The 21,291-nt window shown below is 55.3% G+C and overlaps 1 protein-coding gene across 5 annotated transcripts in view; it reads left to right on the top strand.

Annotated features, from left to right (window-relative positions):
- The window catches only part of IFT140 (intraflagellar transport 140), a 104,988-nt gene that overhangs the window by 48,899 nt on the left and 34,798 nt on the right, over positions 1-21,291 (top strand). For 2 of the 5 annotated variants that reach the window (XM_075566434.1, XM_075566435.1), the window contains exons 14-19: positions 416-533; positions 956-1,080; positions 6,131-6,299; positions 7,210-7,341; positions 15,791-15,826; positions 17,294-17,493. In XM_075566434.1, coding sequence (XP_075422549.1) covers positions 416-533; positions 956-1,080; positions 6,131-6,299; positions 7,210-7,341; positions 15,791-15,826; positions 17,294-17,493 — 780 coding nt within the window. The remainder of the gene's footprint in view (positions 1-415; positions 534-955; positions 1,081-6,130; positions 6,300-7,209; positions 7,342-15,790; positions 15,827-17,293; positions 17,494-21,291) is intronic. The other 3 variants (XM_075566437.1, XM_075566436.1, XM_075566438.1) reach the window with 3 other exon arrangements.

The following is a 21,291-nucleotide window of genomic DNA, read 5'->3' as shown; positions in this document are numbered from 1 at the left end:
GCCCCCCTGTTTGCGCAACCCTTATCTATCTGATTGTCCCAGCCTCTCCCTGTGTCAGTTTCCAGTAGCTTGTTGGGGGTCCTGGTGGCTGTATGGTAGTAGTTTGAGGTCTTGCAGTACTAATGACTTCTTGGTGGGGTAACGGATATAAAGGGGGCTATTTACTTACTCCTCCTGGCTGCAATTTGTGGCTTTTCGACCCTGGTGCAATTATGTTGCAGTGGTCTAGGTCCCCCCAGTAGTCCCCAGTCACGTGGGACCTTGGCGTGGCCACATCTGTGCATGGTCACACATTCCGCCTCAGTACAGGGCCACAAGGCTCCCGTCCCTCAGGCACGGACACAAGGTGTTTGGGGTCTGTCTGCAGGTGCGGTGCGATTGTGTTTAATTCTCACAACTCTTCTGTCTATCAAAGGGAGGCAAAACCCCACAGCAATTGCAAGAACCTGTCCGAGGTGGTGCCAGGTCTCGGACGTATCGCATCTGTGAAGTGTAACGCCAATGGCAGCAAAGTCAGCATCCTCACAAACCTGGTGAGATAGACCAAGGTTTCTTACTAAGCTGTGCCTGAAGTACCCAGGTACTCCTACTCTTTATTATTTACAGGCCCAAGGTACGGCTTTCCTTTCCTTTACACACTAACACTTGCACTGTCCTTTTATTTATTTAGAATAACATTCATATAGCGCCCTTATCCAGCGCCAAATTAGGGCTGAGATGTAAGGAGTGTGTGTAAGTTTGTGATTTTACCACAAGTTGGTGCTCACACCTTGGAATTTGACAAGGAGGTATGTTAAAAGTCACTGCAGGCAGCCAAAGGGTTAGTACAATATTCTTGGTATAAGGACCTCCACAGGTGCATGTTGCTCTTTGCTGGTGGAACCTGTGGATAGGTTCTAGGTTCCCCAGGAGATGACTGTCAAAGAGATTGACCAGACAATGATCCTCTCCGCAGACTAACAGCCACCTCCACTCCAAGATGTACTTCTACGACGTGGAACTGGACGCGGTGACTTTCTTCGACTTCTGGAATGGGCAGGCAGAGCAAGGGGACGCCCCGTCCGTCCAGGACACAGACTCGTAAGTGGCTGAATTGCAGAGAATGACATGTGGTTTATCAAAATCGCCGACGCTCACTGAATTTATGGGAGTCTCACTGATTTTGGAGTCAGTCTCAATAGTTTTTAGAATCAGAGACGTCAGTACGGTCCCACCGATAAATTCTTCTCCATAAAAATGCTAATTGTGGGTCCAGAAACACCAAATTTTACTGGTTTTAGTCCTTGGAGGATGTCATCTCTGTTTAACCCGATTGGGTGCCGTTCAGACGTAGCTACTACGTCAAGGAGTCTGACACTCCAGGGGCCTCGTGAAGTGGTAGCTACATCATAATGTTCCTGCTCGTTTTTCCAGGGGAGGTCACGTTCTGCGTTTCTTCGAAGAACGCAAACACAATCCCTCCCTAAGTAGAACGGAAGGAGGAGGTCTCCCATCCCGTCATCTGTCACCGAGCAATCACGTGGTCCCAAGAGCCGGTAGCCATAGCCCCTCCTGAACTCAAAAGGCTAATGTTGTCCAACCCTGTGGTTGGGTGCAGGAAATCCTACATTTTCTAGTTTCCCGTTACACCTGACGACACTTAAGTCAAACTTCAGATTTGTGGAAGATCAGCAGGTGTCCAGAGGGGGTAGAAAAAACCCCCAGTGCAGTTTGATGGTGGAACTAGAGATGGCGCCAGAGCATGAGCAAACTGGCCATTTGTCCCACCGACCACAGGGTCGTGTATTTATGCTGAAGCATTGAAGTCAGAATTGTTCAGTTCCTGTTTAGACATGTGTCCCATACAGTACAGTATGTCTCCCTGCACTGGGACAGCTACAGCATGCGATGTGATGAGGGGCTTGCCGGTGTGAGGGGTACAGATTAATGTTTAGCAAACATCTCTAGTGAAGCCAAGAATTCCGGATTCAAATCCTTTTTTTTCTTGTTTTTAACCAATTAGTTTATGCGCAAGGGGAGGGGGGGGGGGGGCGAAATAATAAGGTTTGCCACAATAATGCCCGAGGAAAGGAATAGGTTAAATACCTAAAATATTATGGCCAAAAATCTTTCCAGAAACCAGGCCCAGCCAGTCAGATTAAGGGCCATGTTTACTAAGCGGTACTAGGCCCTAAAACACCTGATGGGGCCATTTACTTAAACGCGCTGTAAGGTGTCTTATGGCGCCGTAAAATTGTCTCTGGGCTTAGCACCACTTAGTAAATATGGGCCCTAATGTCATGAGCATCACTTTGGCCAAGATTTTCTTACAAGTACTAAACCATAAGACACCATAAACTGAATGGGTGCAAAGTGCTTTACAGGTTAGTGCTACTCACTGTACTAAATATTGCCCTTCTTGTCTGTCTCGCGCACTAAAACGTGAGACATGGCTGGAGTCGTTTTCGCCTTTTAACCGGTTGATGAACCTGTTAACGAGGACTCGCTATAAGTCCATTTTTTGTTGTTGCTTCATTACCACATGGTTGTTAAAAGCCATGATGTCACTCATCAAATAAATACCACATCTTATACTATATTAGTGAAAGCACTGTATGTTTGCCTGCCTGCCTGCCTGCCTGCCTGCCTGCCTGCCTGCCTGCCTGGATGTCCGGTGTCCCTAGCGGCAATCTCATTGGTCCCTTGGGCCGCCCGCCCCCGCACACCTCTCATTGGCCTCACACACTCACACCACCCCCTTGGCCCGCCCCCCACACCTCTCATTGGCCTGAGGCGGAGCGACGGGCCAAAGGTCCACAAAAAAAAAACCACACAAACACACACACACACTGTCACACACAAACACACACACACACACTGTCACACACACACACACACACACACACACACACACACACACACACACACACAGTCACACACACACACACACACTGTCACACACACACACACACACACACACTGTCTCACACACACACACACACACACACACACACACACACACACACACTGTCTCACACACACACACACACATCACAGTGTTAGCAGCACATCTCCCGCTCTCTTCCCCACCGGTCCCGGAGGCTCCGCCTCTTCCTCCGCCTCTCCCTGTTTCCCGCGCTTTCACACCCCCCCCTCCACGTGGGAGCTGCCGGACGGGTGAGTGAGCGGTCTTCACGTCCCCTCACCCCCCTTCACCTCCCCTCACTCACTTCCCCTCCACCCCCCCCCCGGCGCCGCTACACTCAGCGGGGGAGCGGAGTGATCACCTCCCCTCACTCACTTCCCCTCCACCCCCCCCCCCGGCGCCGCTACACTCAGCGGGGGAGCGGAGTGATCACCTCCCCTCACTCACTTCCCCTCCACCCCCCCCGGCGCCGCTACAGTCAGCGGGGGAGCGGCCACAACACAATGCCTCCCGCCTCAGATCCACGTGGGAGCTGCCGGACGGGTGAGTGAGCGGCCTTCACCTCCCCTCACCCAACCCTCACTACACTTCCCCTCCCTTCCACATCCCCTCCACCTCCCCTCACCCACCCCTCACTACACTTCCCCTCCCTTCCACCTCCCCTCCACTTCACCTCACCTCCACCCCCCCTTCACCTCCCCTCCACCCCCCCCCTTAACCTCCCCTCCACCCCCCCCCTTAACCTCCCCTCCACCCCCCCCTTAACCTCCCCTTCACCTCCCCTCCACCCCCCCCTTCACCTCCCCTCCACCCCACCTTCACCCCCACCTTCACCCCCCTTCACTCCCCCTTACAACCTCCCACCACCTCCCCCCCTTCCCCCCTTCCCACCACCTCCCCCCCTTCCCACCTTCCCACCACCTCCCCCCTCTTTCCACCGCCCCCCCCCTTCCCACCTCCCCCCCCTTCCCACCTTCCCACCACCTCCCCCCCCTTCCCACCACCTCCCCCCCTTCCCACCACCTCCCCCCTTCCCACCCCCTTCCCACCACCTCCCCCCCTTCCCACCACCTCCCCCCTCCTCCCCCCTTCCCACCACCTCCCCCCTCTTCCCACCACCTCCCCCCTTCCCCTCCTCCATCTCCCCCTTCCCCTCCTCCATCTCCCCCTTCACCTCCTCCATCTCCCCCTTCCCCTCCTCCACCTCCCCCCTCCTTCCCCTCCTCCACCTCCCCCCTTCCATTCCTCCACCTCCCCACTTCCCCTCCTCACCTCCCCCCTTCCCCTCCTCACCTCCCCTCCTCCACCTCCCCCCTTTCCCCATCCCCCCTCTCCCCTCTTCCCCCCCTCCACCCCCTTCCCCCCCATCCACCCCTCTTTCCCCCTTCCACCCCTCTTTCCCCCTTCCCCCCTCTTTCCCCCCTTTCCCTCCTCCCCCACCTTTACCCCCTTTCCCCCTTCACCCCTCCCCCCTTCACCCTTACCTCCCCCTTCCCACCACCTCCCCCCCTTCCCACCACCTCCCCCCCCCTTCCCACCACCTCCCCCCCCCCCACCTTCCCACCACCTCCCCCCTTCCCACCTCCCCCCCCCTTCCCACACCTCCCCCCCTTCCCAACACCTCCCCCCCCTTACCACCTCCCCCCTTCCCACCACCTCCCCCCTTCCCACCACCTCCCCCTCCTCCCCCCTTCCCACCACCTCCCCCCTCTTCCCCCCTTCAAACCACCTCCCCCCTCTTCCCACCACCTCCCCCCTTCCCCTCCTCCACCTCCCCCCTTCCCTTCCTCCACCTCCCCCCTTCCCTTCCTCCACCTCCCCCCTTCCCCTCCTCCACCTCCCCCCTTCCCCTCCTCCACCTCCCCCCTTCCCCTCCTCACCTCCCCTTACCCTCCTCACCTCCCCCCTTACCCTCCTCCCCTCCTCCACCTCCCCCCTTTCCCCATCCCCCCTCTCCTCTCTTCCCCCCATCCCCCCTCTCCCCTCTTCCCCCCCTCCACCCCCTTCCCCCCTCCACCCCCTTCCCCCCTCCACCCCTCTTTCCCCCCTTCCCCCCTCTTTCCCCCCTTTCCCCCCTTTTCCCCTCCCCCACCTTTACCCCCTTTCCCCCTTCACCCCTCCCCCCTTCACCCTTTCCCCCACCTCCCCCCCTCCCCCCTTTTCCTCCCCCACCTCCCTCTTCCCCCTTCCTCTCCTCCACCTCCCCCTTCCCTTCCTCCCTTCACACCCCCTTCACCTCCCCCCCCCTTCGCCTCCTGTCACCCCCCTCCTGTCACCCCCCCCCCCCTCCCGTCACCCCCCCCCTCCCGTCACCCCCCCCCCTCCCTTCACCTCCCGGCAACCCCCGTCACCCCCCCTTCACCTCTCCCCCTTCACCTCCCCTCACCCCTCCTTCACCTCCCCTCCGCCCCCCCTTCACCTCCCCTCCGCCCCCCCTTCACCTCCCCTCCGCCCCCCCTTCACCTCCCCTCACCATCCCCCACCACCCCCCCCTCACCACCCATCCTCACCTCCCCTCCGACCTCCCCTCCGCCCCCCTTCACCTCCCCTCACCACCCCCCACCACCCCTCCGACCTCACCTCCCCTCCTTCAACGCCTTTCGTCCGCCCTCCCGCCTCTGCCTTTCGCCCACCCGCACTTCTGCCTTTCACCCGCCCACCGCTCACACCCCTGCGCCACACAGCCGCTGCACGCACTCAACAGACACCCGCCTCTCACCCACCCCACACACTCGACACACACCTGCCGCCTCCTGCCCCTACGCAACAATATCACTGACCAGCTGTCACCTGCACTCGCCACACACCCGCCGCCTCACACCCTAGCAGGACCCCGACCCACAGCCAGCACTCACTACCCACGCGCCACCCGTACTGAACACCCACCCGCCGCCTCACACACGCTCACACCCTAGCAGGACACACGCCTCACATTTTCACATCACTTATGTCACCAAAATATACATTGTACTGTGGTGTGTTTACAATAAACCATTTTTATACAACATCGTATTACATTTTCTTCCATCTTTCTTTTCAACATTATTATCCAACCTTTACAACAAATAGTCACCTATTGTTCCACGATTTATAAATAATACTACCAATTACGCATTTACATCCCGGGCAACGCCGGGTCTCTCAGCTAGTCATATATATTAGATGGGAGCCTATGTTGCCAATGTATTACCAGACCGCTTTATCTCGGCCTTGATCTTCAAACAGGAACCTCCCAGTGAACACAAAGCTTCTCGGGCGCATCCCAATCAGCCACTTCTGGGACCAGAGTGAACCCCGGCTCATCGTATGCGAGGCCATGCTGGCCGTCCCCAACTCGGCACACACTTCACCCAAACACCGGATGGACCAGCAGATCCAGGTCCCTCAGGTCATAGTATGTCCGTGTGTCCTGGGCTGTGTGACACCACCAGCCTTCACCCTATTGCTGCTGTAGAGACTGCAATGTATTGTGTAGCATGTGTCTGGGCATGTAGATGGGAAGTTGCCACGTTGATGATGTCACTGATGATGGTACAGGAAGTTCCGGGTATTAGAGACCTCGGTGTAATTAACTTGGCGCTCTCCCTAGAAGCCGGGAAGATACAATGTAACAAAATGATCTAGCAGCAGAGATACTTCACTCGGCCTGAAAGGAACACTTTAGATTAAAATCAAACTCATTTCAAACACCCCCGTCCTGCTGTTACCAAACGGTCCCTGTCACGGGCAGAGCCATAAACGACATCACAGGATGTGACAGCCAGACAGCAGAGAGACACAGCACACTGAGGACCGGCTTGACAGCAGTGCTATCGGTGCCACTGCACCGAGCCCCACGCTCTTCCCCACAACATTTAAACTGATTGCCGGGGGAGACCGCGGGGCCTCTGTAAGTGCCTCTTACCTTCTCTCCGGAGCCGGCATCGCTCCTCCTGCAATCATCTGACGCGGCGTTGCCATGACAATGCAACATAGGAGGAGATGCCGCTCTGGAGAAGGTAAGAGGCCCAGCCAAAACCCCCCTGCCCGAAGCCCCGCAGATCTCCCAGCCTGCCATGATGGCAGCACACCCAGTAAAACCATGACGTCCACTACCACGGAGGATTTCACCGATTTACTTTATTGATGTTTAACCCTTTCTAAGCTATTAGCTTGTATGGAAACATTCAGATAAAGTCTTCCCCAACTTTGGTGCAACCTGCCCGGACAATCCATAAACACGCCACCATGTTTGGCAGATTGAGATTGGCGCGTGACTGGGGGGGGGCATAAGTGACGTACTGTTAATCTTTATTCCCTGGCAGGAGGATGTGTTGGTCATGTCATTCTTCACCACCCAGGAACATGGGCTTCTGCTTCAGGACAGCTACCCGCGGCCTGCCGCCCTCCAGTCACTCCTGGGCATCGAGGTGCCACACTATTATTTCACCAAGAAGGTGAGCACGCTGCCACCTTGGCACAAACACAGGAAAGCGATGGTGCCTATATAGGAGGATAAAGCATATAGAGACCGGGTGCGCCAAATCTGCAGGTGTTATGGGAAAGGGCTTCACCGTTTCTTATGTTTAATATGGAATCACCTGTATTTATTTCTGTAAGTTTGTAGTGTTTGAACAGCTGGCACTATATATATATATATATATATATATATATATATATATATATATATATATCTATATATATATATATATATATATATATATAATATTAATCACAATAAGTGTTTGAGTGAAGAACAAATCCCGAGATACAGTCCATTGGCATCTCATAGCAATAATTGTATAAACATACATAGGAACCAATCACAATTAATAAGCAGATGTCCACGTTATATTGAGGTCGTGTCTTACAGAAATACCTAGCATTTAACCCTTTGCCAATGTATGTTCTATGTTCTCGTAAGGTGTAGTATTAAAGAGGCAATCCAAGCCATTTTTTTAAATACAGAATTGAAACTCCGGAGCTGAGGTTAATGAGGTTCAGCGTCGGAGAGCCCCGGCTTCAATCCTCTAAAAAACGAAGAAGGACAAAAACGACTTGGATTGCTGCTAGGAGCAATTCATGCGTTCTTTTGGGTTTTTTTAAATTAGTTTTTTAACATAGGTTTGAAGCAGGGGGTCTCAGGAATGGAGTCCCATTATTCTCAGCTCTCGGGGACCCCCTGTTTCCCTAGATACAGACCTCCAAACGGGGTGCCAGTATCACGGCAAAGTTTAAAAATCCCACATCACATGTGGCCAATAGAACGCCGCACTTGATGACATCACAGCTTCCTATTGGCCCGCAGACCGCAGGAGCTTAAACTCCGCCATTACATGATCCCTGCTAGTGGAACGGAGCGGCTACCGAGGTTTGTATCTCAGGAAGCAGGGGGATCCCAGAGCTAAAATTAATGGGGTTCAGCTCCGGAGAACCCTGCTTCAATGATATGTTAATAAAAAATCACCAGCTTGGATTGCCGCTTTAAGTGGCTTATATTTAATAAGACCCCTCCACGCACGAGAGCTAGTACTCTTGGTATAATTGGCCATTGATGTGTGCAGGTGTGCCGGATTTGTGTATCTAATCTTTGTGCGCATGGTTGTAGAACCCTTTTGTCTGTGTTTTTATGGGTGCAGAATGTGTGTGTGTGTGTATATGTGTGTTAAAATAAATTGATGATACTACACATTTAGATGACACATGCCATTTATAACATGGATATATTGTTCAGATGGTTCTAACCTTGTCACGGTTGCAGCTTGATATGTTTTGGCCAAAAGATTGAACTAAATGACCCGTACTTTGAAAACATATAGAAATGAACTAAATAATTTGTCACATTGGATGCGCATTGCGCCGTCTTTGTTTACTAAGCACAGCAATAATAACAGACTAAACATACTGTCTAATGTTCACGCCTGAAACTTCATTCAGTTACTGTACCTTACATTGTGATTTTAATTGCCAACTTCAAGAGACTGGCGCTGTGAGCACCGGGCCACAGCTGGACTTGTTGGCATTCAGTTGGTTAACACAGCAAATGGATAGATTTGGTGCTAGCTGAAAGCACCCGGTGTTGCTCAGGAATTCTAAAATAATAGAAGTTTGTTTGGTCTATTCAAGAAGCTGCAATAGCGTCGGATCGGCGATCTCGCACGGAAAGCCCCAATTGACTCAATGGGGCTTTCCGTGCGAGATCTCCAATCCGGCACCATCGCAGCTTCTTGAATAGACCCCTGTGTGTGTCTGTCTGTCTGTCAGAGCCATAGCTCCAAGACCATGAAACATATATATATGAACTGCGCTCAACCCACCTTATGAAAATCACAGGGACAATTCACACACTGCAGGAAAAGGATAGTGTACAAAGATGTGGGTATCCAGAAGAAACAGATATTGGTATAATCATGTGGGGGATGATAATCAAATCGTATCATTGCCCACAAACCAGGAACGTTAATGTATTCATGTAAGACAAAAACAGCAGCCAGTATCTTAATAGAGCAAAGTCCTGAAGCAATTAAATGCTGTTTAAAGTGTTTCTCGCGCAGCTTCTTAGGGGAAACAACTTCCTTTTCTCCAATCAATTTAAGCCATCTAGAAAAGAAGCACAACAGAGAAACACCTCATGGTGTTGTACATGTATTCAAATGCTAGCAGCAGAAAGGATTAGAAACACTCACAATATAAAAAGATAAAAGCGCATACCTGTAGGTAGAGCTGTGTGTGGCCGAGTAGGAGCAGAGGGATCCTGTGTACTTGTTGGCTTTGGTTTGTGGAAACCGGTGGTAAGAGGAGCTTGTGCTGCAGTGCGTCTGATACTGAAGCTAGCCGCCTGTTCTTGCCACCTGCAGCCTCGAGTCACAAGGAAACTCCCTCTTTGGTGTGCACACTACAATCCTGCCGAATTTGTTAATATCTGCAGTTTTGAAAGGTTCATCCACCATCTTGATTCACAATGGCGCCCAATTGTATCCAAACATAGACACAAACTTGTTCCTTGATCTCAGGAACCATCATGCTAAATTTGGTCACGATATCTTAAGAGGCGTCCAAATGCATTGCAGACAGACAGACTGACACCTAACTTTCCAAACTATGTATGCGATATGCAGTATATATTTGTGACTTGTGCCGTGGGTGGGTTCACTAGCTGTGTTGATCTTTCTAGGGTCCCCATCCTACTGTCACACTTGATGAGGTGTCTCGTTGTTTTTCATAATCTCCTCCTTCCTTCCCACCCTCCCATACCCCAGCCTCTGCCCTTCCCACCCTCCCATATCCTAGCCTCCCATATCCCACCCTCTCATATCCCAGCCTCTCATATCCCAGCCTCCCATATCCCACCCTCCCATATCCCAGCCTCTCATATCCCAGCCTCTGCCCTTCCCACCCTCCCATATCCCAGCCTCTGCCCTTCCCACCCTCCCATATCCCAGCCTCCCATATCCCAGCCTCCCATATCCCAGCCTCCCATATCCCAGCCTCTCATATCCCAGCCTCTCATATCCCAGCCTCTGCCCTTCCCACCCTCCCATATCCCAGCCTCTGCCCTTCCCACCCTCCCATATCCCAGCCTCCCATATCCCAGCCTCCCATATCCCAGCCTCTCATATCCCAGCCTCTGCCCTTCCCACCCTCCCATATCCCAGCCTCTGCCCTTCCCACCCTCCCATATCCCAGCCTCCCATATCCCAGCCTCCCATATCCCAGCCTCCCATATCCCAGCCTCTCATATCCCACCCTCCCATATCCCAGCCTCTGCCCTTCCCACCCTCCCATAACCCAGCCTCCCATATCCCAGCCTCTCATATCCCAGCCTCCCATATCCCACCCTCTGCCCTTCCCACCCTCCCATATCCCAGCCTCTCATATCCCAGCCTCCCATATCCCAGCCTCCCATATCCCAGCCTCTCATATCCCAGTCTCTGCCCTTCCCACCCTCTCATATCCCAGCCTCTGCCCTTCCCACCCTCCCATATCCCAGCCTCTCATTTCCCACCCTCCCATATCCCAGCCTCCCATATCCCACCCTCTCATATCCCAGCCTCTGCCCTTCCCACCCGCCCATATCCCAGCCTCCCATATCCCAGCCTCCCATATCCCACCCTCTCATATCCCAGCCTCTCATATCCCAGCCTCTGCCCTTCCCACCCTCCCATATCCCAGCCTCTGCCCTTCCCACCCTCCCATATCCCAGCCTCCCATATCCCACCCTCCCATATCCCAGCCTCCCATATCCCAGCCTACCATATCCCACCCTCTCATATCCCAGCCTCCCATATCCCAGCCTCCCATATCCCAGCCTCCCATATCCCACCCTCTCATATCCCAGCCTCCCATATCCCAGCCTCCCATATCCCAGCCTCCCATATCCCAGCCTCCCATATCCCACCCTCCCATATCCCAGCCTCCCATATCCCAGCCTCTCATATCTCAGCCTCTGCCCTTCCCACCCTCTCATATCCCAGCCTCCCATATCCCAGCCTCCCATATCCAGCCTCCCGTATCCCAGCCTCCCGTATCCCAGCCTCCCGTATCCCAGCCTCCCGTATCCCAGCCTCCCGTATCCCAGCCTCCCGTATCCCAGCCTCCCGTATCCCAGCCTCCCGTATCCCAGCCTCCCATATCCCACCCTCTCATATCCCAGCCTCCCATATCCCACCCTCTCATATCCCAGCCTCCCATATCCCAGCCTCTCATATCCCACCCTCTCATATCCCACCCTCTCATATCCCAGCCTCTCATATCCCAGCCTCCCATATCCCAGCCTCCCATATCCCAGCCTCTCATATCCCAGCCTCTCATATCCCAGCCTCTCATATCCCAGCCTCCCATATCCCACCCTCCCATATCCCAGCCTCTCATATCCCAGCGCTGCCGCCGTCCCCAGCCCCCCCATATCGCTGCCTCTGCCGCCGTTCCCAGCCCCCCATATCCCTGCCTCTGCCGCCGTTCCCAGCCCCCCATATCGCTGCCTCTGCCGCCGTTCCCAGCCCCCCATATCCCAGCGCTGCCTCTGCCGCCGTTCCCAGCCCCCCCATATCCCTGCCTCTGCCGCCGTTCCCAGCCCCCCATATCGCTGCCTCTGCCGCCGTTCCCAGCCCCCCCATATCCCAGCGCTGCCGCCGTTCCCAGCCCCCCATATCGCTGCCTCTGCCGCCGTTCCCAGCCCCCCATATCCCAGCGCTGCCTCTGCCGCCGTTCCCAGCCCCCCATATCGCTGCCTCTGCCGCCGTTCCCAGCCCCCCATATCCCAGCGCTGCCGCCGTTCCCAGCCCCCCATATCGCTGCCTCTGCCGCCGTTCCCAGCCCCCCATATCCCAGCGCTGCCTCTGCCGCCGTTCCCAGCCCCCCATATCGCTGCCCCTGCCGCCGTTCCCAGCCCCCCATATCCCAGCGCTGCCGCCGTTCCCAGCCCCCCATATCGCTGCCTCTGCCGCCGTTCCCAGCCCCCCATATCGCTGCCTCTGCCGCCGTTCCCAGCCCCCCATATCCCACCGCTGCCGCCGTTCCCAGCCCCCCATATCGCTGCCCCTGCCGCCGTTCCCAGCCCCCCATATGCCAGCGCTGCCGCCGTTCCCAGCCCCCCATATCGCTGCCCCTGCCGCCGTTCCCAGCCCCCCATATCCCAGCGCTGCCGCCGTTCCCAGCCCCCCATATCGCTGCCCCTGCCGCCGTTCCCAGCCCCCCATATCCCAGCGCTGCCGCCGTTCCCAGCCCCCCATATCGCTGCCTCTGCCGCCGATCCCAGCCCCCATATCCCAGCGCTGCCGCCGTTCCCAGCCCCCCCATATCCCAGCGCTGCCGCCGTTCCCAGCCCCCCATATCGCTGCCCCTGCCGCCGTTCCCAGCCCCCCATATGCCAGCGCTGCCGCCGTTCCCAGCCCCCCATATCGCTGCCTCTGCCGCCGTTCCCAGCCCCCAATATCGCTGCCTCTGCCGCCGTTCCCAGCACCCCATATCCCAGCGCTGCCTCTGCCGCCGTTCCCAGCCCCCAATATCGCTGCCTCTGCCGCCGTTCCCAGCACCCCATATCCCAGCGCTGCCTCTGCCGCCGTTCCCAGCCCCCCATATGCCAGCGCTGCCGCCGTTCCCAGCCCCCCATATCGCTGCCCCTGCCGCCGTTTCCAGCGCCCCATATCCCAGCGCTGCCGCCGTTCCCAGCCCCCCATATCGCTGCCCCTGCCGCCGTTCCCAGCCCCCCATATCCCAGCGCTGCCGCCGTTCCCAGCCCCCCATATCGCTGCCTCTGCCGCCGTTCCCAGCCCCCCATATCGCTGCCTCTGCCGCTGTTCCCAGCCCCCATATCCCAGCGCTGCCGCCGTTCCCAGCCCCCCATATCGCTGCCTCTGCCGCCGTTCCTAGCCCCCCATATCGCTGCCTCTGCCGCCGTTCCCAGCCCCCCATATCGCTGCCTCTGCCGCCATTCCCAGCCCCCCATATCCCAGCGCTGCCGCCGTTCCCAGCCCCCCATATCCCAGCGCTGCCGCCGTTCCCAGCCCCCCATATCGCTGCCTCTGCCGCCGTTCCCAGCCCCCCATATCGCTGCCTCTGCCGCCATTCCCAGCCCCCCATATCCCAGCGCTGCCGCCGTTCCCAGCCCCCCATATCGCTGCCTCTGCCGCCGTTCCCAGCCCCCCCATATCGCTGCCTCTGCCGCCGTTCCCAGCCCCCCATATCCCAGCGCTGCCGCCGTTCCCAGCCCCCCATATCCCAGCGCTGCCGCCGTTTCCAGCCCCCCATATCGCTGCCTCTGCCGCCGTTCCCAGCCCCCCATATCGCTGCCTCTGCCGCCGTTCCCAGCCCCCCATATCGCTGCCTCTGCAGCCGTTCCCAGCCCCCCATATCCCAGCGCTGCCGCCGTTTCCAGCCCCCCATATCGCTGCCTCTGCCGCCGTTCCCAGCCCCCCATATCGCTGCCTCTGCCGCCATTCCCAGCCCCCCATATCGCTGCCTCTGCCGCCGTTCCCAGCCCCCCATATCCCAGCGCTGCCGCCGTTTCCAGCCCCCCATATCGCTGCCTCTGCCGCCGTTCCCAGCCCCCCATATCGCTGCCTCTGCCGCCGTTCCCAGCCCCCCATATCGCTGCCTCTGCCGCCGTTCCCAGCCCCCCATATCGCTGCCCCTGCCGCCGTTCCCAGCCCCCCATATCCCAGCGCTGCCGCCGTTCCCAGCCCCCCATATCGCTGCCTCTGCCGCCGTTCCCAGCCCCCATATCCCAGCGCTGCCGCCGTTCCCAGCCCCCCCATATCCCAGCGCTGCCGCCGTTCCCAGCCCCCCATATCGCTGCCCCTGCCGCCGTTCCCAGCCCCCCATATGCCAGCGCTGCCGCCGTTCCCAGCCCCCCATATCGCTGCCTCTGCCGCCGTTCCCAGCCCCCAATATCGCTGCCTCTGCCGCCGTTCCCAGCACCCCATATCCCAGCGCTGCCTCTGCCGCCGTTCCCAGCCCCCAATATCGCTGCCTCTGCCGCCGTTCCCAGCACCCCATATCCCAGCGCTGCCTCTGCCGCCGTTCCCAGCCCCCCATATGCCAGCGCTGCCGCCGTTCCCAGCCCCCCATATCGCTGCCCCTGCCGCCGTTTCCAGCGCCCCATATCCCAGCGCTGCCGCCGTTCCCAGCCCCCCATATCGCTGCCCCTGCCGCCGTTCCCAGCCCCCCATATCCCAGCGCTGCCGCCGTTCCCAGCCCCCCATATCGCTGCCTCTGCCGCCGTTCCCAGCCCCCCATATCGCTGCCTCTGCCGCTGTTCCCAGCCCCCATATCCCAGCGCTGCCGCCGTTCCCAGCCCCCCATATCGCTGCCTCTGCCGCCGTTCCTAGCCCCCCATATCGCTGCCTCTGCCGCCGTTCCCAGCCCCCCATATCGCTGCCTCTGCCGCCATTCCCAGCCCCCCATATCCCAGCGCTGCCGCCGTTCCCAGCCCCCCATATCCCAGCGCTGCCGCCGTTCCCAGCCCCCCATATCGCTGCCTCTGCCGCCGTTCCCAGCCCCCCATATCGCTGCCTCTGCCGCCATTCCCAGCCCCCCATATCCCAGCGCTGCCGCCGTTCCCAGCCCCCCATATCGCTGCCTCTGCCGCCGTTCCCAGCCCCCCCATATCGCTGCCTCTGCCGCCGTTCCCAGCCCCCCATATCCCAGCGCTGCCGCCGTTCCCAGCCCCCCATATCCCAGCGCTGCCGCCGTTTCCAGCCCCCCATATCGCTGCCTCTGCCGCCGTTCCCAGCCCCCCATATCGCTGCCTCTGCCGCCGTTCCCAGCCCCCCATATCGCTGCCTCTGCAGCCGTTCCCAGCCCCCCATATCCCAGCGCTGCCGCCGTTTCCAGCCCCCCATATCGCTGCCTCTGCCGCCGTTCCCAGCCCCCCATATCGCTGCCTCTGCCGCCATTCCCAGCCCCCCATATCGCTGCCTCTGCCGCCGTTCCCAGCCCCCCATATCCCAGCGCTGCCGCCGTTTCCAGCCCCCCATATCGCTGCCTCTGCCGCCGTTCCCAGCCCCCCATATCGCTGCCTCTGCCGCCGTTCCCAGCCCCCCATATCGCTGCCTCTGCCGCCGTTCCCAGCCCCCCATATCGCTGCCTCTGCCGCCGTTCCCAGCCCCCCATATCGCTGCCTCTGCCGCCGTTCCCAGCCCCCCATATCGCTGCCTCTGCCGCCGTTCCCAGCCCCCCATATCGCTGCCTCTGCCGCCGTCCCCAGCCCCCCATATCCCAGCGCTGCCGCCGTTCCCAGCCCCCCATATCGCTGCCTCTGCCGCCGTTCCCAGCCCCCCATATCCCAGCGCTGCCGCCGTCCCCAGCCCCCCATATCGCTGCCTCTGCCACCGTCCCCACGCGCTCCTTGTGTCTTTTGCTCTGCATGATGTTCTTTCCTCTGTTCTTTTCACCATCTGCCACCAGTTGTTGTTCCGGAGGGGCTGTACCTATCAGCCAGTTGTAAGTATACGGATCTCACACTTACACACCTGTGTTCCATTCACTACGGTTACAAAATCTGGGGGCTGGTGTATCAAGGCAAAAGGGGAGCAATTCTGGGTCAAAATAATGTCACTGTGACCTGTTTCAATGGGATTTTTTCAGTTGATGCAATACTGTATGGTATGGGAGCACTTTTTGTGCCCTAGAACTGCTCCTCTTTTGCTTTGATATTTGACGGGTTATTCATAAAACTCTGATAGTGCCCATTGGGACACTATCACACGGAAATTCCCATTGAAATCAATGTGCCCCGACCGGCACTATCGCAGTTAAATAAATAACTACAGTACCACATACACCTACAAATCTTACTTCGGTAAGCTAAAAATGTATAGGATATATATGTATAAATGTGTGTGTGTTTTAACACCTTAAAAAATAAATTTAATAAGACGTAACAGAAGTTCAAATAGGAATCCTTTCACATGGATATATTCATTTGTTTATAGGAGAAATAAACTTGGGCCTCTAGACCTTTGTGGAAGCCTTCCCAGTAATTTCTAGCAGGGATTCCCACCTAGGGGTCCGTGGGGGGACTCCACGGGGTTCACCTAAAACCAATCTGTAGTGGGGGATCTCTGGCAGTATATAGTGAGTTCCTGAGCCTGTGCTGGGACTGCGCACTTAGTAAGACCCCAAACTGCACCTTGGCGTGGGTGGTATAGCTGTCACTTACAGCTGGAACTTTCAAAGTTGCTCCCCCACAATGCTTTGCATCCACAGCAGCAAGGCATTGTGGGGCGTGACTTTGGGAGCCCCCCGCAGTGAGTGACAGCTATGCCCCCCCATGCTGCCTGTACACACTGAGGGGCAGTTTGCGACCTTATTAAGCGGGTGTTCCCCCCACGAGCTCAGGACACTATCCTGGCTGGGATCGGTCACACAGTCTGTTAGCGATGGTCTGATGAGTCGGCAATAAGATTTAATAACGGGGGGTGCGTGGAACAAATATTTTCTAGTAGGGGGAGCACTTTAAGGTTAAGTCACAGATTTACACGCTCATCAAAGGTGGAGCATAGAGAATATCCCCCATACCGAATGACGGCCTGTATTTACTAAGCCGTTCTATTGCGCAAGACCCCTCCCTGCGCCAGAAGACCCCTCGTGGTCTATTCAATTGAAAAGACTGTACGGTGTCCACATGCGCCTGGAATTGCACCACGTTTGGAACTTGTGCAGGGTTTCTCTACATTATTAAGGAAACGTGTGACTTTATTTGCTTACCAGCATCAAAAAATAAAGTTTGCCGCATTTTTCCCCCGTATAGGAATTTCCTAAAACAGTTTGTCTGAACATTCGCAAAGTGAGTTGTGACACCATCGAACATCTCGGCGCATAACCTTGGCTATTAGATGGTGTGAGGCTTTAGCATACCCTCTGTGTACCCCACCTGACGTCCATTTTGTTCCCCCAATCGTCTCACAGCCCGGCGAGGAGGAAAAAGGCGTAGAGTTGGAGGTGGGGGCGCCGCGGATCCCCCAGATGGTGGCGAAGAGGCCTCTACGTGACTTCATCGGGCTGGAAGAGTGTGATAAGATCACACGGGAGGCCATGCTCAACTTCAGCTTCTACCTCACTGTAGGAGACATGGATGAGGCCTTTAAATCGATCAAGCTCATCAAAAGGTAGGACGAGCCTTCTCCTGCTGCACCGTCCATAAGCGTCTCTGGTACTGTGGCATTGAGCTAGATCTAGACACCTATCAAACACAAGGTGACCAGATGTGTGGCTTGAGACCAGGAGCTGTCCTGCAAACTTTAACCATCCCTCCAATAGGAAGCGGCCAAAGAGTCTTTAACCCTGCTGCAGCCAGAGGGGCCACGAGCAGTGCCAAAGTGTTAACCTCTTCAGTGCCTGCCAGCTCCATTCCCACAGCCCCTCCGGCACTAGCGATAATGCGATCGCCCTCCTGGGCACTCACACAAACCCTTCGGCAGGGTCACATTGCAACAGAAGCGGCTCCTGCTTGATTGATCCTTTGGCGGCCAGTGGGCTAGCAATGCTATGCGTCGTTGGCCCCTGTGGCAGCAATAAGGTGAAGTGGCATTTTAACCCTTTGAGTGCCCCATGGCGGTCTGGCACGCCAGGTCATGAGTTTGTTGTCTATGGGAGATCACGCTCTGCGCACCCTCCGTTTGCATAAGTGACGCCACGATCGATCTGAGGAGCACTCGATGGGTTAACGGAGGAGGGGGGGAACTATTATTATTTATTTCTTTTTAAACAAGTTCTCAGCGCTATTGGCTTTCTTTAGATGAAATCCCTCTTAAAGTAACTTTTCTACGTACTTGTAGCTTGTGACATATGAGTATGTTTCGCTTTTTGTCGGGAACAAACGACATCGCAAAGGAAAGGCGGAGTTAAGCTAAGAATGTACTTGTGTCTGAGGACAGACAAACAGTCTTATCCCTAAAACATCTTGGATAAGATCGTAAAAACCCTCCAATGCTTTTTTATTTTGTCTGCTTATACTTGCCCGATCCGTTATTTATTATTTATTTTAACGGTGTCAGTAAACTTCATTAACCCTATTAAATATACATTTGTCCTTAGTTTAATTTGGCCCGGTAAATGCAGTGGGAAAATGAAGTCCCGTTGCGAGGTTTCATTATGATTGAGGGGGTTTGCTACCTCCTTTATCACGTGGTTCTGTTCAACATGCATCAATCAGGGAGTTTTAGCCTCTCCAACGTATCACTGTCCTGAGCACCACCTGGTCCAAAGGGGGACTGCACCTTTATACCACCTGGTCCAAAGGGGGACTGCACCTTTATACCACCTGGTCCAAAGGGGGACTGCACCTTTATACCGCCTGATCCTATGGGGGACTGCACCTTTATACCACCTGGTCCTATGGGGGACTGCACCTTTATACCACCTGGTCCTATGGGGGACTGCACCTTTATACCACCTGGTCCTATGGGGGACTGCACCTTTATAAACAGTTTAGTTTATTTGCTCACAGCAAATGAAAATACCCCCTGTGAGCCCATTCACATGTCTCAGACAGGTCTGCAGCGCTGCCCTTCCCCATTATCTCCTGGCATACAGTGCTTCCACTGCAACAAGGGATTCTGGGAAACAACATTACAATTTAATTTGAAAGTCTGTTTTTGCTCCTGAAAGCCGAGCTCGGAGCAGCACGTGTCAGGAACGTATAGGAGCTTCTGCTCTTGTTACGTTGGAGTCATTGCACAGACCTGGTCTATTCTACGAAATATCCCACTGCAGGGGGGCGGGGAAGGGGACATGTTTGAGGACGACGTAGTCACTACGTCCCGAGGGAACTCAAAGGGTTAAACTGCGATAGTGCAGATAAAGGCAAGAACTCGAGGAAACTCCCATTGAAGTCGATAGGAGTTTTAATGCGAGAGTGCCCCCGATCGGCACTATCGCAGCTTATTGAAGAACCCCCATAGATTTAGGCGGGAGGTAAGATCCAATTGACCCCCTTAGTCTGCCCGTCTTCCTATCTGTTGCAAACCCTCCGGCCCTCGACGTGATCCGACGTGGCTTCCCGTTGGCTCACGTGCCGCGAGGGGACTGCAATACTAGGAAGTGCTGGCAAGAACCTCTGGAACCAGGGGGTCCCCGGTGCAGAAATTAGCTTGGACCCCTGCTTCCTATCCATGGGAAAGGGAAATAAAGGGAGGGGGGCAGAGGGGAACTAATGCTTTAAATATGCAAAGATGTAAATCAGGGGGGCTCAACTCCAGTCCTTAAGGGCCACCAACGGGTCAGGTTTTCAGGATATCCCTGCTTCAGCACAGGTGGTTCAATCAGCCCTTGCGTCAGCAGAGGTGGCTCATTCAGTCCAAGCTTCAGCACAGGTGGTTCAGTTGGAGGCTCAGTCGACTGAGCCACCTGTGCTGAAGCTGGAATATCCTGAAAACCTGACCTGTTGGTGGCCCTTGAAGCCTGGAGGCGGGCCCCCCTGCTGTAAACTCTCTGGTGCCAATGAGTTGCCCCGGTGCAAGTGTTCTCCAAACAACGCTTTGCCGGCTCCTCTGGCACGGGAAGGGTCAAATAATCAAACAAGTATTCGGTTAAATTGGTGCTGAAGCCGTTCCGTGGCTCTACCACAACCCCAGTATAACCGGGATGCGTGTGAAGTCGTTCCGTGGCTCTACCACAACCCCAGTATAACTGGGATGCGTGTGAAGTTGTTCCGTGGCTCTACCACAACCCCAGTATAACCGGGATGCGTGTGAAGTCGTTCCGTGGCTCTACCACAACCCCAGTATAACTGGGATGCGTGTGAAGTCGGCGTGGCGGGGATTGGAACAAGCCGGGGTGACTTCTGGGGGTAGTGGATGAAAGTCTATCCATGTATCAGGAAGGTTAAAAACAAACAAACATCCCGAATGTTTCCATGGGAAGGGTCACTGTTTGGGGTCACGGCTCGCGTTTGATGGTGGTCCCTGAGGAAGGAGTAGCAGACGAAGCACATGAAAGTCATATTTGGAAGGAAATCCCACTTCATGCTGACACTAGCACCGGCGGGCTTTCTCTGCACAGTAAGGCGGAAAGGACCATGAGACCTTTTCTTATAGGACAGTGCCACGGAAGGGGATCTTCCACAATGACAAAGAGAAACACAAGAGCAAGGCCAGGCATGGGCCTCACAGCAGCAATCTAACCCCCCAGAAGCCTATATGAGTTTAACTCCTATCATGTTAGAATTGTGTATTACTGCTGTAAAGCTCTATGGACGTGGTTGGCGCTATTTACCCTAGTGTGTTTCACTAATACAAGCCACGTTAACAATACTGGTTACATATGAACTACTTACCCATAATAGACCTCTGGATTTACTACTAGTATCAACTTTAAAGGGGAATATAGATGCACACTAATTATCTTTATACTGCTGTCTAACATGGCTCTTTCACTTATAACGTTTTGCTAATGATGGCAGCATAATTATTCTAAAGAGGTAACGGGAAGATCGATAATTACCAGGTAACGGACCCCAAAAAAATAGAAACTGGCTCATTTTTTATACCCGAAACAAATAAGGGAACATTTTATGTTAGAGGAAATTGGGTCTTTCTAGAAAAAAAGGCAATTGCATAACAGTTTTTTTTATGGGGAGGGTTTTGTTCAAAATGTGGGACTGACCCTTGAAGTGGTAATAACTTAACAGTGACATAGTGGAATATGATAGCCAAACTTATGCAGACAGAAGAAATGTGAGAGATATGTGGGGTTCTCATTATATATTAAGGTATCTCGGCTGCAAAACGGAGCAGGGTTTATCAGATACAAAAGGAGTGTAGCTCTGTAATGGATTTACTTTCCATTAGCAGATCTTGCCCTTTTCTGTGCACCGTTATTACTCCCAATTGTGCATCTGGGATTCACAACACAACGTTATATTCACTGTAAAGGAATCTGCGGGTACTTATCAAGTTAAAGAAAAG

This window comes from Ascaphus truei, chromosome 11 (genome assembly GCF_040206685.1).
Source record: "Ascaphus truei isolate aAscTru1 chromosome 11, aAscTru1.hap1, whole genome shotgun sequence".
In the NCBI taxonomy this organism is placed as follows: domain Eukaryota; kingdom Metazoa; phylum Chordata; class Amphibia; order Anura; family Ascaphidae; genus Ascaphus; species Ascaphus truei.
The sequence above is the reverse complement of the archived record's forward strand: the minus strand, read 5'-3'. Positions and strand labels throughout refer to the sequence as shown.